The sequence below is a fragment of the Rutilus rutilus genome (assembly GCF_951802725.1).
Source record: "Rutilus rutilus genome assembly, chromosome: 7".
NCBI lineage: Eukaryota > Metazoa > Chordata > Actinopteri > Cypriniformes > Leuciscidae > Rutilus > Rutilus rutilus.
The window spans coordinates 31,388,273-31,403,583 of NC_140221.1; the positions used below are offsets into that span (position 1 = coordinate 31,388,273).

General features: G+C 37.5%; 1 protein-coding gene across 1 annotated transcript; it reads right to left on the reverse strand.

The window, feature by feature from the left end:
- Positions 1–85: 85 nt before the first annotated feature.
- Positions 86–9,830, reverse strand: f11r.1 (F11 receptor, tandem duplicate 1). The gene is made up of 10 exons (XM_084413146.1): positions 9,614–9,830; positions 6,585–6,647; positions 6,215–6,331; positions 5,948–6,088; positions 4,662–4,864; positions 4,231–4,333; positions 1,866–1,973; positions 1,702–1,714; positions 1,536–1,596; positions 86–1,354 (listed from the first exon to the last, which is right to left on the reverse strand). The coding sequence occupies exons 1-10, from the start codon at positions 9,654–9,656 to the stop codon at positions 1,319–1,321; spliced, it is 888 nt and encodes a 295-aa protein (XP_084269272.1). The 5' UTR covers positions 9,657–9,830; the 3' UTR covers positions 86–1,318.
- Positions 9,831–15,311: the final 5,481 nt, after the last annotated feature.

Sequence of the window (15,311 nt, forward strand, 5' to 3'; positions counted from 1 at the left end):
TACTTATATTTTGTAAAATGTTAAGGGTCGTATATGGCCAGAACAGAGAAAGCAGTATCTTGATGAAGAAACCAGCGAATGCCTTGTGCAAATAATGTATTTGGTTAAATAGAAAATTGTATACAAGAAAGGAAAAAAAAAACAATGCAAATCATTTTATTATTTTTATGTTACAGACATCATTTTGAATCTCATAGATACATGCCAATGGTAAGTCAATTTCGACAGTTTTTCGAAGCTGTGCAGAATTATTGTGGTCCTACACTGCCTCGTAGTGGTCATATTCAAAACATTTTAGATCTCATCAGGTTATTGACACATTAAGAAATAACTTGAAAATAAATATATTCATTCATACTCTCAACCTACGTGATAGAAAAGAGATATTTCCAAAAAGAGTCATATTGTTCAGGCAACCACAGATAACATTGCACAGGCAACCACAGATAACATTGCACATTCACAAGGAGTTTCTGCATGAGCAGACTGGGTGGACCTGCTAATAAAGGAATGTAAGCATTACATATAATATTGCATATAAATCATAATCAGTAAGTTTAATTTATTGGAAGAACGGGATCAAGTCAGACATTAAAACTTCAAGCAAACAAGATGTTTTGTAATTTGTTTCCAGTTGAACAATTTAAAGAGGTGATTTAAGGAGGAATGATTTTAAACTCTATAACATCCAATAAAAACCAGAAAGAACTATTTACATTTCATGAATGAAGTACAAAACACATAAAAACACAAAGTACACTATCATAAAAAATACCAGTTAAGTAAACAAACAACGACTACAATGTACAGCAAATGTTTATATCAAGGAGAAGGGGGATAATTTCCTGAATGGGGAACATTCATAGTACCTTCTTTTCCCCAGCTTTCATCCCATAGTGCAGAATCACATAGAATTAGCCTTGGATGCCTCAAGCCATTAATAACTAAACAAACTCATATTACTTAGCATATTACTGTATATTAATAAAGGATTGATAATAAACCCTTTAAGTTTGTTAATTTCCACTCACAGATTACTCGTTGTTCAATAAATTACATTTCAATTCGTTGCTGCAAAAGCGAGACACAGGATTTAGATTCCTGAAACTAAATCTGTAAATTTAAACTACTGCACACACATTTATGATTAAAGATTTTGGACATCTCTATGGTCAACTAGTGTGGTAGGCACAGGGCAGGGAGGCACATTTGATGTCACACTCTTCACATTCAAACAGATCCTGATTTTGTATGAACTTCAACAGAAAAAAATTGATCTAGGCAACAAATCTTGATAATTCATCCAAAGCAGCACAGGCTACACCACAAAAGAGGATTTCTGTCTGAATTCCCCCTGAAACAGACACGCAAAACAGTGTGAAAATAATTATTTTACCAAAATCACTACTGTGGTGGTAGAACAGAACACACAAATAGAAATGGACATTCAAAATGAACTACTGCAAACAAAATTCCAATGGGGAAATCAATTCAGCGGTTTAATATTTACACAACTAAGCATGTGTTGTACTTACATCTCCATCATCCCCCTCATCTGCTCTAGGCTGGGTATAAACAGCTTGTGTTTTCGGCTTGCTGCAAGAGATCATTTATATCATTTTAGAACATATTTAATGCAAGATATAGTATTATATATTATAAAGATTTAAAGTTGTATGTGCCATAGAAATAAACTCTTACCTTTCAGACATTTCTGTGGGGTGGGGGGGAGACAATGCAAATTATTAAAATAATTTTTTTTTTTTTTTAAAGTAATATCTAATTATTGTTGCAATGGCATCTAATTGTTTGATTTTATAATTATTCCTCACTCACTCACTCACTCACTCGCAGTAAGAACTTACTTGGAAGATATCCCTTTTTACTGGCAAACCAGAGAGCAAAGAGGAGCAACCCTACCGCCAGCAAAGCTACGATGACCCCCGCAACAATGCCACCAACATTTAGATCACCTTTAATAAAGAAAAACAACAAATTAAAGTCAATCAAGACATCTGTTTGAGAAGCAAATATCATAAATATCAAAAAATCATAGCAGATCGTCATAAAGATCAAAATGTAGCTTTTAAAATAAATGGAGAATTTTCAAGCTATGGCAGAGAGTGGAAGTTAATGCCCATTCACATTAAGAATGATAACTACATCAGCGTCCACACAACACACTGATGTTCTGTTTATTAAAAGCGCACGCTGCAGTTATGTCGTCTGCCGCTTTAAATGCTCAAGCTATTTAAAGTCAAGTGGATTCTGATTGGTTGTTAACTAGTCTAAATCAGTTGTTAACTAATAAATCACTGACTGATTAGGTTACAGTAGATAGATGCATAAATTACATTTCCTATTCATTGAATGTTATCATTTAAAACTCAAAGGCTGATTGTAACGCCTGCTGAAGCGAAAATATCCTGTGCATCTTCTTCAATCATTCACCACGCCCCCAACCCCTCACTTCAGCACGTTTGAGCTTCCGCAAGAACCAATGAATAATATGTGAATAAAAGCCTAAATTAAATCTGTTCATCATATAAAGCGATCGTGTCTCTTCAGAAAATTTGGACTAAACTTTACAATTGTGTAGAAAGAAACACTGACAACAGAGAGTGTAATGGGGATAAAAAAGAAGGCTGTCTATGAAGTAAATGTATCTAATTAGTGGAATATTAAACTAAATATAGTAACGCCTATATAGCTGTGGTGCACGAGCTGGTAAACGAAAAACATGCAGTGGATTGAGCGCGCAGCGGTACAGACGTCCAAGCTTGTCGAGCGCATCCCTTTTTCACAGACATCAGTGGATAGTTTGTAGTTCAGTTGGATGTCGGATTTTTCAACCATGTCTAAAATAAAGCAGAGTTGGGAATCAGATCTTAACCACGTTTTTACTGATGAGGAATGGTTTAAGGCCCTTTGTCGTGTACATACCTCCTCTCACAGTTACACAGAATTTATTGTACAAAAGCTAAACTGTTTAAAATAAACCCGGATCTCGATCCTACTTGTAACTGATGTCGACAAGCTTAGGCTTGGATGTACGACCTGTTTCAGTTTATTCCCTAAAAAATTTTTTATGTCAGAACAGAAAAATTTCACATGATTTGGCAACCTTTCCTCTTGTACTTTTATTTTTTATATAAGTAACCCTATATATAATCCCTACCTTTGAATTTGATCCTTGCTATTCTTGTCCTCTCTCTCCTGTCCCTGATTGATTAAGAAACAGTGAGAACATAAAAAATGGGAAAGAAATTGTATTTGGTTTTCCAGTGATTGTCTACAAAGCTGCAGGGCTATTTTTTGTTCTTGTTTTTTGTTCCTTTTTCTTAGTAATGTTTACATTTTTGCTGTATCTTGTCTATATTGCTACCACACGGTATGTATACGTTTAGTACATATATAATTTCATTTTATTTTATTTGTATTGTTTTGTAATATACTAGTATGTTTTGGAGCAATGGGATGAGCATTTATACTAATTATATAATTGATCATTACTCAGAGAGTAAGGAATGCTTTTGTTTAATCTCATCTGGATTTCTTGGTTAATATGGTGAAACAAACGCTGTATTGTCTTTCTTTTAGTAATTCTCTGATTGAAAAGCATCAATAAAAAGAGTTAAACTGAGTGAGTGAGTGAGTGAGTGAGTGAGTGAGTGAGTGAGTGAGTGAGTGAGTGAGTGAGTGAGTGAGTGAGTGAGTGAGACTTTAAAACGTATCGTCTCTTCGTTGAGCCCTGCATGTAGTCACATTTACCTAACATATCTACTATTAAACATTTCTTACCTATGAAACTTACTTAAACTTCACATGAAATGTATGAAAAAAGTGTGTTTAATATATCAAAACAACTTAAATTATTCTGTTTATACATTAACTGGAACTCTTCCATCATCTAGCTTTAAAATTAACCACAAGGATTCACCACTCTGGGTCTCATGACCATAAACGATAAAATTACTTCCTTGAAGTGACTATTGCATGTACCCTTCGCTAACGGACTTGTGGAAGGGCCCTTTGTGAATAGTTTCAGTGGTTTACTTTCGTTCGGAGCACTCCTACAAATGGCATCCCCTTCCCTAAGTGCCTAAACACTGTTTGGAATTCGCCCCAAGATGAACGAATTGCTCTCTGAGACAACTTGTTTTTCCAAATCATATAAAAGATTCATTCAAAATGAACATGATTCATGATCAACCCATCTCTATCACTTACGGACATCCATCCGCACTGCATCACCACGCTGAGGAGCACCTTCTCCATTACTGGCCTCACAGAAATATGAACCGATATCCAGCTTAGACACACTCGGGAACTCCTGATCACACAAACAAAATTTTACAGAAATAAATCAACTAACAAAAACCTAGAATTATCCTAAAGTGCAAAGTGACATTTTTTATAATTATAGCAATGTACAGTAATAGTACTGAATATTTTGACCAAAGGGTTTGATGTGACACACACATATATATACACACACACGTGTGTGTGTGTGTGTGTGTGTGTGTGTGTGTGTGTGTGTGTGTGTGTGTGTGTGTGTGTGTGTGTGTGTGTATGTATGTATGTATGTATGTATGTATGTGTATATATATATATATATATGTGCTATTTTGTATTTTCAAATATTGTAGATCAACACTCACCAGGTTACCATTGAAAGCGTTCATCTTGTAGGTGAGGTTTTTAAAAGAGGGGAACTTGCTGGGATCGTCAGGGAGGGGAGTGTTGTCTTTGTACCACTTATAGGTGGGTGGGGGGGAGCCATCTTTGTCGAAGCAGGTCAGAAGGGCGTTTCTGCCTGTTGTGACTGATGAAGGAATTCTAGATACGGGCTTGGAAGGAGGCACTGTAGTGGAGAGAATTACAGTGGGAATCGTAAGGCTAAATATATATATAAAAAAATATATAAAAAATTTAAATCAAAGCTATATATTGTATTAAATATAAACAACACTCGATCCCACTGACTTTTTCCATGTACGCATCACTTTTCAAAATATCATATTTTGTGTTCCACAGAAAAATAAATGCATATAGACTTGAAACTAAACACGTGTGAGTAAATAATGACAGTATTGCACATTTTTGAGTGAACTATCCCTTTAAAACCACAGGTTAAAGGTGCTGTAAGCAATTTCAGCAGTTTTGGTGATTTCTAATAGGATTTTTTTTTCACTCGGGAGAAATCAAATGGAATCGGTGATGCTCGCATGGTCGCGGCTCTCAGCGTGTGAGAGGAATTACGAGCCGAGCCGAGCACGTTATGAGCACCTCCCCGACCTCCCGATAATTTTTAAACATGTTAAAAAAAATTCGGGGAGTCGGCCCGATTTTCACCAGCTGTCCCCTATTGCCAAATCATACACAACCACGTCGATGGGGCTATACCTCAGTGGCAGCAACCATACAGCGTGCGCATAGCTGTCTCTCTCTCTTACACACACCTCTCTCTCTCACACACACACACCTCTCCCTCTCTCGTTTTTATGTTGAAAGGAATGGCTACTGTTCTCTGCTTTTCAACAAATCATTTGCACACACATTTCTGTCATTTTTCTATCTGAAGCTTTGCCTGCATGCAACATTGACGGTCTCTGTGTTTAGCGCGAAAGCTCACGTGATTCCTGCTGGCTCGGGATAAAATTCGTGCAGGACAGTCGTGCCGTGTACCAGCTGCTTTGACGCGATTATCAGTTAAACTGACGCGCAACGTGTGCAATATCTCACGACCTCCCGAGTGTCCGAACTCGCACCGTGTACGCCCGCCCTTAGCCACTGAATTAGACCACCCACGAACATTGTGAATGGCTAAAAGTAGGCTGGGCCATTCCCAGAGACTTTTTTGCTGTTTAGGCTATAGCTCATGACACATACATTTGTGACATCTATCAGGAAGTAATGATTATGTAAACAACACAATATGATTTACCAAGGACAGTGAGTTTGACTGTCTTCTCTCCATATCCACCACTTCCAGACACCTCACAGTCATAGTCTCCAGTGTCTGCTCGCGTCACCTTGTTGAATCTCAGTCCTTCAGGATACACAGTGATACGGCTTGCATACTGAGCTGAAAGAAAAAAGATGCACATCTTTCTTCAAATTGTCATTTTACAGATTAACACACAATAAGGAAATGCAACTGCAAGGTTACAATGATGACTCTGGATGACAACAGTAAACTTTTCATCCATACCAGTTGGCTTGCCATCAAAGTAAATGAATGACTGAGAGCCCTTGAGATCCTTGAACTTCCATTCTACTCTGGGTGTTGGTCCAAAGTCAGCAGTGTAGGTACATTTCAAATCAGCTCCTGAAAAAAAAAAAAAGGTAGTACTTTGAATAATAACAGGCAGACCTGTCCTTAGGCCGGCCAGTAGAGAGATGCTTTCCAATAAATTGTTACATTTGTAACAAACACCACATAAATTACTATTCTTCAGTGAAAAACTTTTGCAGGCAGGCACCACATCAAAAGTTCTCCATTAGTAATATATGATTGCTCATGACACACAGAAACCATTACAATTGAAAGACAAAAACAGAAAAGGCCAAATGAAACTCACCCTCATTCTCCTTCACTTTTACTGAGGGATTAGCAACAGTAACCGTAAATTGGGCATGTAGGCCTGCAGACAGAAAGAGACGGATTCAATCCTTAATCAGTAAGATTTTTTTTTTTTTAAATCAAACTACGCACATTATAAACTGCTTTAACAGTCATACCCAGTCCCAGAGTGGAATGATGTTCTGACATCATCTTCATATAGCCTAAGCCAGACACTTATTTTGTTTATGTATTTATTTTTTATTCAACAGAAACATCAGGAAACAAAGAATCAAACAAAATGGAACCCTGTTCATTTGGACAGGCTCAGAAGAGATACATATGTAATTCCTGAAACTATGCAAAGAGGTAGGCTAAAGGTTGAAGAAAGACATTTGTGTTTTGAACATTTACCCTTTAAAATGACTCAATTTTGACAAACATAACAAAGGATGTTGGGTCACCAAGACCAAGAAGAGAAAAAAAATGACAGGTCTATTAGAAAGCTAACACATATTGATGCAACGAACATTAGACACTAGCAAACATATCAATGTAATACAGTACATTTAATTTGAACCCTTATGCACTGTTGAATTTCTGGGTACGGAGCAGGTCAAATTGACCATATTTGGATTCAATACAATTCCTTAAAAATCACACTATGGAAAAAAAACATACAATCGGGTACATAAACAATTAACTTTTAACATCAATACTTTTCACACATTACAAAGAATAAATATCTGAATTTATGATTTATAAAAATGTTTTAACCACTATTTTTAAAACGGCCGTTTGCGATTACACTTTTATAACAATAATATCTTAGTCTAAATCTAAAGTACCGGTAATCTTGACAAACTATAGCCTATATCATTTGAATGCTTTCTGACACTAGTTTTCATATTCGGTGACTGTTTTACAAAATAAATGACAGAGCAACAATAGATAAATAGCAATAGATTCTCCATTTGTGATACGGTGCCAAACTATAACACACTCTTCTTGCAAAGTTCGTTACGTATGTTTTGTGTGTATTTTAGAGCTTGAATTCTGCCCAAACTACTTCTGAGAGGATATCTACTTTATCAAAATAGGGAAATTATGGAAATATAGCCTATGTTTCAGATCACTCAAACCATAGCCTATATGGAAATAGAAGAGTCCTTATAGGGTCACCAGTGGAGCCTGGATATCATCTAGTGGAAAAGTTTGTAACTGCACCCCCCAAAAAAAATCATACTTAAAAGTTCATTTTTTTGAGAGATCAACCTAAAATTTGGCACAGACGTTTGGTTTTGATTTTTTTAGATTTAGAGTTCCTTTGTAAAATATATATTTTATATAAAATACATAAATATATATTTTATATTTTTATAACATTAAACATCTATAACTTTTTTTTCTATAACTGTTTTTACTTCTACAATAATCTGTGATGTTTCTGCTTCAAAAAGATACCAAACTTAGGTCTGTGCTCCGAAGTATTAAAGATGTATAACAATTAAAGTTGGAAAAGTCATTTTCATGTCTATGCTCAAAAACTGGGACTGACAGTTAACAGATTAAACAGTTTTGTTTTCACAAACTTTAAAAATAAAAAGTTGTTAAACTGAGCAAGACACTGGCACTTCAGGACTAGAGTTAAAGAGCTCTGACATACAAAAAAGAAATTCTATTTTGTATTTGTACAGTTGCTTTTGAATAGCTGTCAAATGGGTCAAACTGAAGCTGGAACATCGAAATTGTATAAAAAAATTACGTGAACACATTTCACTACACATCGGCGTGTAGAAACTTTGCATACATGTTCATGACCCTAAATAGGAAAAAGTCACAAGATTTCAAGAAAAACAACATAGGTTAAATAGTATATCAGATAGCTTGAAAAATATCTATAATAATCAAAATATTTTTTCCATATTGAAAAAAAGGAAAAGCAAATTTTTAGCTTCATACTTCATAGGGTAGTAAAAAACTGAAATAACAAAATATATAATGATATGTAATAAATGAAAGCCAGAAAATGATGGTATGGCAGTTACAACTGCTTTTCCACATTTCTTTTTGAAATTCACAAACATGTTTTTCTGACAATTCTTTTATACGTTTTCCAGACTATTTGCCGTTCTAACCAGTTTTTCCCTGTGAACTTGAAGGTAAAGTAACGTGTATAAACAAACATGATTGGCAACTCAAATACTCTAAATTCGACAGTTTCCCCGTCTGCTAAACAGGATGTTGTGGTTGTGTGTGTGTGTGTGTGTGTGTGTGTGTAGTGGATGCTGCTATCAACAAGTAACTGACGGAGTAGCCTACTAATAACACTTCATAACAAATAGGCTACGTCACACTTTTACTATATTAATCTACTGCGATTACACTGTTGTTAATTGTTTTGATCTGGGCACGCTTCCTGGATTGCCTTCCAGCTGTCACATATTCCTGGTAGTTGAGCTCGAGTTTCGGATGGGGGATGGGCGAGGTGGAAATACAGGTTCTCCAGGTGATACCGCCGAACCATGAAAAGCCTTCTTTCACGTTTAAACAGCAATACAACTAGATTTAAGCAGCTGTTTCTGTTCGAAACTCAAAACGTAAGTTACAATAATTAGGTATCGTATGAAAGCAGATAAGCCTAGTTTTGCTAGCTACGAGTTTCGAACGGTTCTTAATTGACAAGAGCCGATTCAAAATAACGATTCGTAACCGAATTGGTTAAATTAGGTCACATTTGAGTGACAGGTAAGTTACAGTGATGTTTTCTGTTCTTGCAGACCTGTAGCCTACTAAATAAACCAGCCTATGTTTTAAACGCCATTATACGCAAATAGTAATTACATTTTAACGTAATAAATAGAAGAAAACATTTAAAGACAAGTAACGTTAGTCTTTTAGCTAAATAGCAGCTAATTAAAAAATATTCTAAGTTTATAGACCTACTGAATAATTCACAGCAGTCAATGACACGACGTATTAAAAAAAAGTAGGCTAATGTAGGCTAAACATGATTCAAACACTGAAAACATGGACGCCGTACGTTACCTGAGACTGAGATAGAGAGGCACACAAAGACGAAGGTCAACATATCCACTCTGAAACGATAGAAGTCTTCCAAAATATTCCACTTTTCTAAAAAATACCTGCTTTTCTAATATGTTACTAGAACTTTTAGAGAGTTGTATATTTCCTAGGCCCTCGGAAAGCCAAGTCAAGAGAAGCTGAAAGGGTGAAACTAAACGCCCTTCCGAGTCCGAGTGATACCATATTACCTGTGCCGCGCTGTGATTAGTTAGATACGAGACACTGGCACTCCCACTGAATGACGTAATGAAAGTAAACGCAGGTTCAAGGAAGACAAACTACTTATCAGAATAAACACATCCTTGTTGTGAATTCTATATAACCTACATAACTCAGTAAGTAACTCACATAATATATTTAGGAACAAACTTGTTCAAATAACAACAAAGTCTGGGAACTTTAGATATTTATTATTTAATAAAAATTAAATAATAAAAATCATGTAAAATACTTTAATATTCAAAACCTGATAAACATTGTTAAAACAGCAAATTGATATAGAAAGGATGTGTAGTTTTGCATTTCAAAGGTCTCATTATAATTTCAACAAATGTGTGTGTGCTGAGCAATGTGGAGTTATGGCATATTGCAGTAGGCCTATGCAAATGTGAAAGTATGTGAACGATTGTTGATCTTGTCCTTCCATCAGTGTTTAGCTGGAACTCACAAAGAACACACAAAATATATTAGGAGTGAAAAGTGAGATTATGATTATTTCAAAGGAGCAAAATATCTATTGTTTTGACTCCTTTGTTTCACATCCCCTGAGGAAAACTTGTGAAGCCAGGGGGGGGGGGGGGGGGGGGAAGGTTTATCAATTTATTTGTATAAAATGAGTTGATAAGTTGACAGAATGCTTTGGAGGATTAACAGGTACTGGAAAATGAAAGAAAAGTGGTTGCTATTTTTAATATGATTGTTTGTTGTTTTCCTTACATTTTCTTATCACTTCTAGCATTATTAACTCTGTAACTAAGATGTAAAATGCTTAACATTGTAAGCCAGCTGCACACTTCTCCTTGACAAAAATAATCTAACTACAGTGGGTTTTAGTATTTCCTCTAGGTGGGCAGAGATAAGTATTGAATCACCCTTGAGACTGGTTACCATGGTACCAGCAGATGTGTCTGTGATAGTATCAAAATAGTATTGGGTTTTTCCCCTAAAAACATATTGTGAACATTCATTTCAGCAATTTTGTCAACATCTTATACAAATTAATATACACAGATTATTATTATTTTTTTTTAATCACTGATGTGTCCTTTTGTATAATTTTATATACAAATTTGGACAAAAAGTCCTACTCCTACTTATATGGAGGCCCATACTATATTGTAGATTGTCTTTAAATTACAGTTTTTGCCCATTGCTTACACACTAAAACCAAATGCTTAGACCAAAGCCTCAATACCTAAACTTCTTGTAGCATACCTTAAACACAGTGTAACCATAGCTTGTTTGCAATTCTGTAACACATTTATTGCAAAACACTACACACGTTTTCTTACATTAGACACTTTGTTCAAAAACGAAATCACCTGTTATCATTGGGAAAACACTCTGTTCAAAATGCAAAACTCATCTGGCAATTGTGGGCACCTACATAGACACCTGAAAACAGAACACCAATCGGTCTGAGCCTTAGCACTACAAATACGAAATTCCGACTGGAGAACAGGTATCTCTTCAAGTTTCTACTCCAGACTGTACCTACTGTGTGTGTCACATGATTCTGTATCATATTACAGTATTACTGTACTAACTGTACTATACAAAAATGGGTAGTGCTGTGAAGTATATGTAAAGGAATACCATTGTGATGTTACAGTTCTATGTACAGAGTACAGTATGTGAAAAATAACCTAACCAATGGCATCTTGATTTTGGCCCACTCCTCCACACAGATCTTCTCTAGATCAGTCAGGTTTCTGGGCTGTCGCTGAGAAACACGGAGTTTGAGCTCCCTCCAAAGATTCTCTATTGGGTTTAGGCCTGGAGACTGGCTAGGCCACGCCAGAACCTTGATATGCTTCTTACAGAGCCACTCCTTGGTTATCCTGGCTGTGTGCTTCGGGTCATTGTCATGTTGGAAGACCCAGCCTCGACCCATCTTCAATGCTCTAACTGAGGGAAGGAGGTTGTTCCCCAAAATCTCGCAATACATGGCCCCGGTCATCCTCTCCTTAATACAGTGCAGTCGCCCTGTCCCATGTGCAGAAAAACACCCCCAAAGCATGATGCTACCACCCCCATGCTTCACAGTAGGGATGGTGTTCTTGGGATGGTACTCATCATTCTTCTTCCTCCAAACACGTTTAGTGGAATTATGACCAAAAAGTTCTATTTTGGTCTCATCTGACCACATGACTTTCTCCCATGACTCCTCTGGATCATCCAAATGGTCATTGGCAAACTTAAGACGGGCCTTGACATGTGCTGGTTTAAGCAGGGGAACCTTCCGCGCCATGCATGATTGAATCCATGACGTCTTAGTGTATTACCAACAGTAACCTTGGAAACGGTGGTCCCAGCTCTTTTCAGGTCATTGACCAGGTCCTCCCGTGTAGTTCTGGGCTGATTTCTCACCTTTCTTAGGATCATTGAGACCCCACGAGGTGAGATCTTGCATGGAGCCCCAGTCCGAGGGAGATTGACAGTCATGTTTAGCTTCTTCCATTTTCTAATAATTGCTCCAACAGTGGACCTTTTTTCACCAAGCTGCTTGGCAATTTCCCCGTAGCCCTTTCCAGCCTTGTGGAGGTGTACAATTTTGTCTCTAGTGTCTTTGGACAGCTCTTTGGTTTTGGCCATGTTAGTAGTTGGATTCTTACTGATTGTATGGGGTGGACAGGTGTCTTTATGCAGCTAACGACCTCAAACAGGTGCATCTAATTTAGGATAATAAATGGAGTGGAGGTGGACATTTTAAAGGCAGACTAACAGGTCTTTGAGGGTCAGAATTCTAGCTGATAGACAGGTGTTCAAATACTTATTTGCAGCTGTATCATACAAATAAATAGTTAAAAAATCATATATTGTGATTTCTGGATTTTTTTTTTTTTAGATTATGTCTCTCACAGTGGACATGCACCTACCATGACAATTTCAGACCCCTCCATGATTTCCAAGTGGGAGAACTTGCAAAATAGCAGGGTGTTCAAATACTTATTTTCCTCACTGTATGTCTGATTGGCTTGTGTGTAGAGTTTTGACATAATGAGCCAAATTCTGCAAAAAGTGTGTAAGCAATAGACAAAAACTGTAAATGACATAACTTTTGCAACATTGTGCACTCTTCACTCCACATCTTCTGCCTCTTTTCTCTACTTAAAAAAAAAAGCGCTCATATGGCAAAGGGAGCATGTCATTCCTTTAATGCCACTCTGAGTCCATTTTTTCAGACTCAAAACATCAGCTTACCGAAAGAACAAAAAGCAGAAAGTTTTCAGTTATGGTGTTTGCATTGTTTGTTGAGCTATTTTAATTCGAAAAGACTATAGAACATAACTGTTAGGAAAAATATGTTTACATCTCCTTTTCTGTCTAATCATTTCTTGTACACCCTGTTTAGTCACACGCTCGTAAGACATGTGCTAGTTATTATCCAAGGAGCAGCGTTGCACATGGTATAATCATGGAGTTGTTTGTCTCTCTATGGACTCTTTCAGCGAAGCTGACAGTCTCCTTTCTTGGACTTGTTATTCTATTTGTTGGTTTCAGCCCACTGCTGACTATTGAATGAACTACACTTCTGTGTGTGTGTGTGTGTGTGTGTCATTCTTTATTCCCCAGTACCGGTGATGTTCTACTCTGAGCATTGATCATTGACTTCTAATTTTATCTAACAATAACCTTTAATGGATTATTTTTCTTACTGTAGTGAAATGTCACCTTAGGCTGCCATTCAAATTCAATTGTTGATATCAACAGTTGATTTCTTACTAGTTGAAATTCCAATTTCACATATCAGAAATACAATTCTTACTAGTAAATCCTTTATTTTCGATATCAAGAATTAAATTGTCACTATAGTTGAAATGTCTGTTCTTGATATCAACAATTGAATTGCTACTAGTAATGTACATTTTTTATATCAAAAATTTGATTTTCATAATTCGAGACGTTGGTGTCCGTGGCGGAGATAGTGGTGTCCGTGCCGGTGTCTGTTCCAAAGAAGTTGGTGTCTGACACCCCATGCCAGAGATGATGATGTCCGTGCCAGAGTCGTTGGTGTCCGTTCAGGAGACGTTGGTGTACAGGCCGGAGTCATTGGTGTCTGTTCTGGAGACGTTGGTGTCCGTGCCGATGTCCGTGCCGGTGGTGTCTGTTCAGGAGACATTGGTGTCCGTGCCGAACACGTTGGTGTCCATTCCGGAGACGGTGGTGTCCATGCCGGAGACGGTGGTGTCCTTTCCGGAGACGGTGGTGTCCTTTCCAGAGACGGTGGTGTCCGTGCCGGAGACGGTGGTGTCTGTGCCGGAGACGGTAGTGTCCAGGCCGGAGACATTGGTGTCTGTTCTGGAGACGTTGGTGTCCGTGCCGGAGACGGTGGTGTCCTTTCTGGAGACGGTGGTGTCCGTGCCGGAGACGGTGGTGTCCGTGCTGGAGACATGGGTGTCCGTGCCAGAGACAGTGGTGTCCTTTCCGGAGACGTTGGTGTACGGAGTCATTGATGTCTGTTCCCGAGACACTGGTGTCTGTACCGGTGTCCGTGCCGGAGACGGTGGTGTCCTTTCTGGAGATGGTGGTGTCCGTGCTGGAGACGGTGGTGTCCTTTCCGGAGACGGTGGTGTCCGTGCCAGTGTCCGTGGCGGAGACAGTGGTGTCCGTGCCGGAGTCGTTGGTGTCCATGCCGGAGATGGTGGTGTCCTTTCCGGAGATGGTGATGTCCCTGCCAGAGACGTAGGTGTCCGTGCCAGAGACGATGATGTCCATGCCGGATACGGTGGTGTCTATTCCGGAGACGTTGGTGTCCGTTCCGTAGACAGTGGTGTCTGTGTCGGAGACTGTTGCATTTTTTTTATGCAACAGTTCAACAAACGAAAGGTATTAATATTAAGTGATGTTAATTTTAAACACAGTATTGTCAGTATTTTTTTCAACAAAATAAACTAGTAAAAACTATAATTCTTGATATCTGTAATTGTATTTTCACTTATAGGCCAGATGAGGAGGGAGCTCCATTAGCTGTGCATGTTCTTCTGTTCATGTTAACTAAAACCCCTTTCACAGAATTCAGTAAAATTGTATGACAGGCAGAATACACTGTATAAGGAAATAGCCTAATGATGAAAATTAAAGCAAAACAGTTGGTCAAGCAGCAAAACATGGAATACTACCTGAGGCTGAAATAGTGAGGGCAAGATGTCCACTCTAAAAAGAAGGTTAATACTGAACATTATGGCTAATAATAAAGCATGACCAAGTGTATCAGGATATTTAGTATTTAAAATCATGTAACAAATATTTGTGCTGCTCAACAAGATAACAGAGTAAAATCAATCAAAATGTCAAAAAAATTACAATGTTTCTATTAAAAAAAATCAATATTGTGTACCTTGGCACTATATGAGGTTCAGAAAAGATTTTTTCAAATAGTATATGAAGACATTCTGTTCATTTAAAGGTTAAAGGTAACTAAAACTGATGGTCTAGT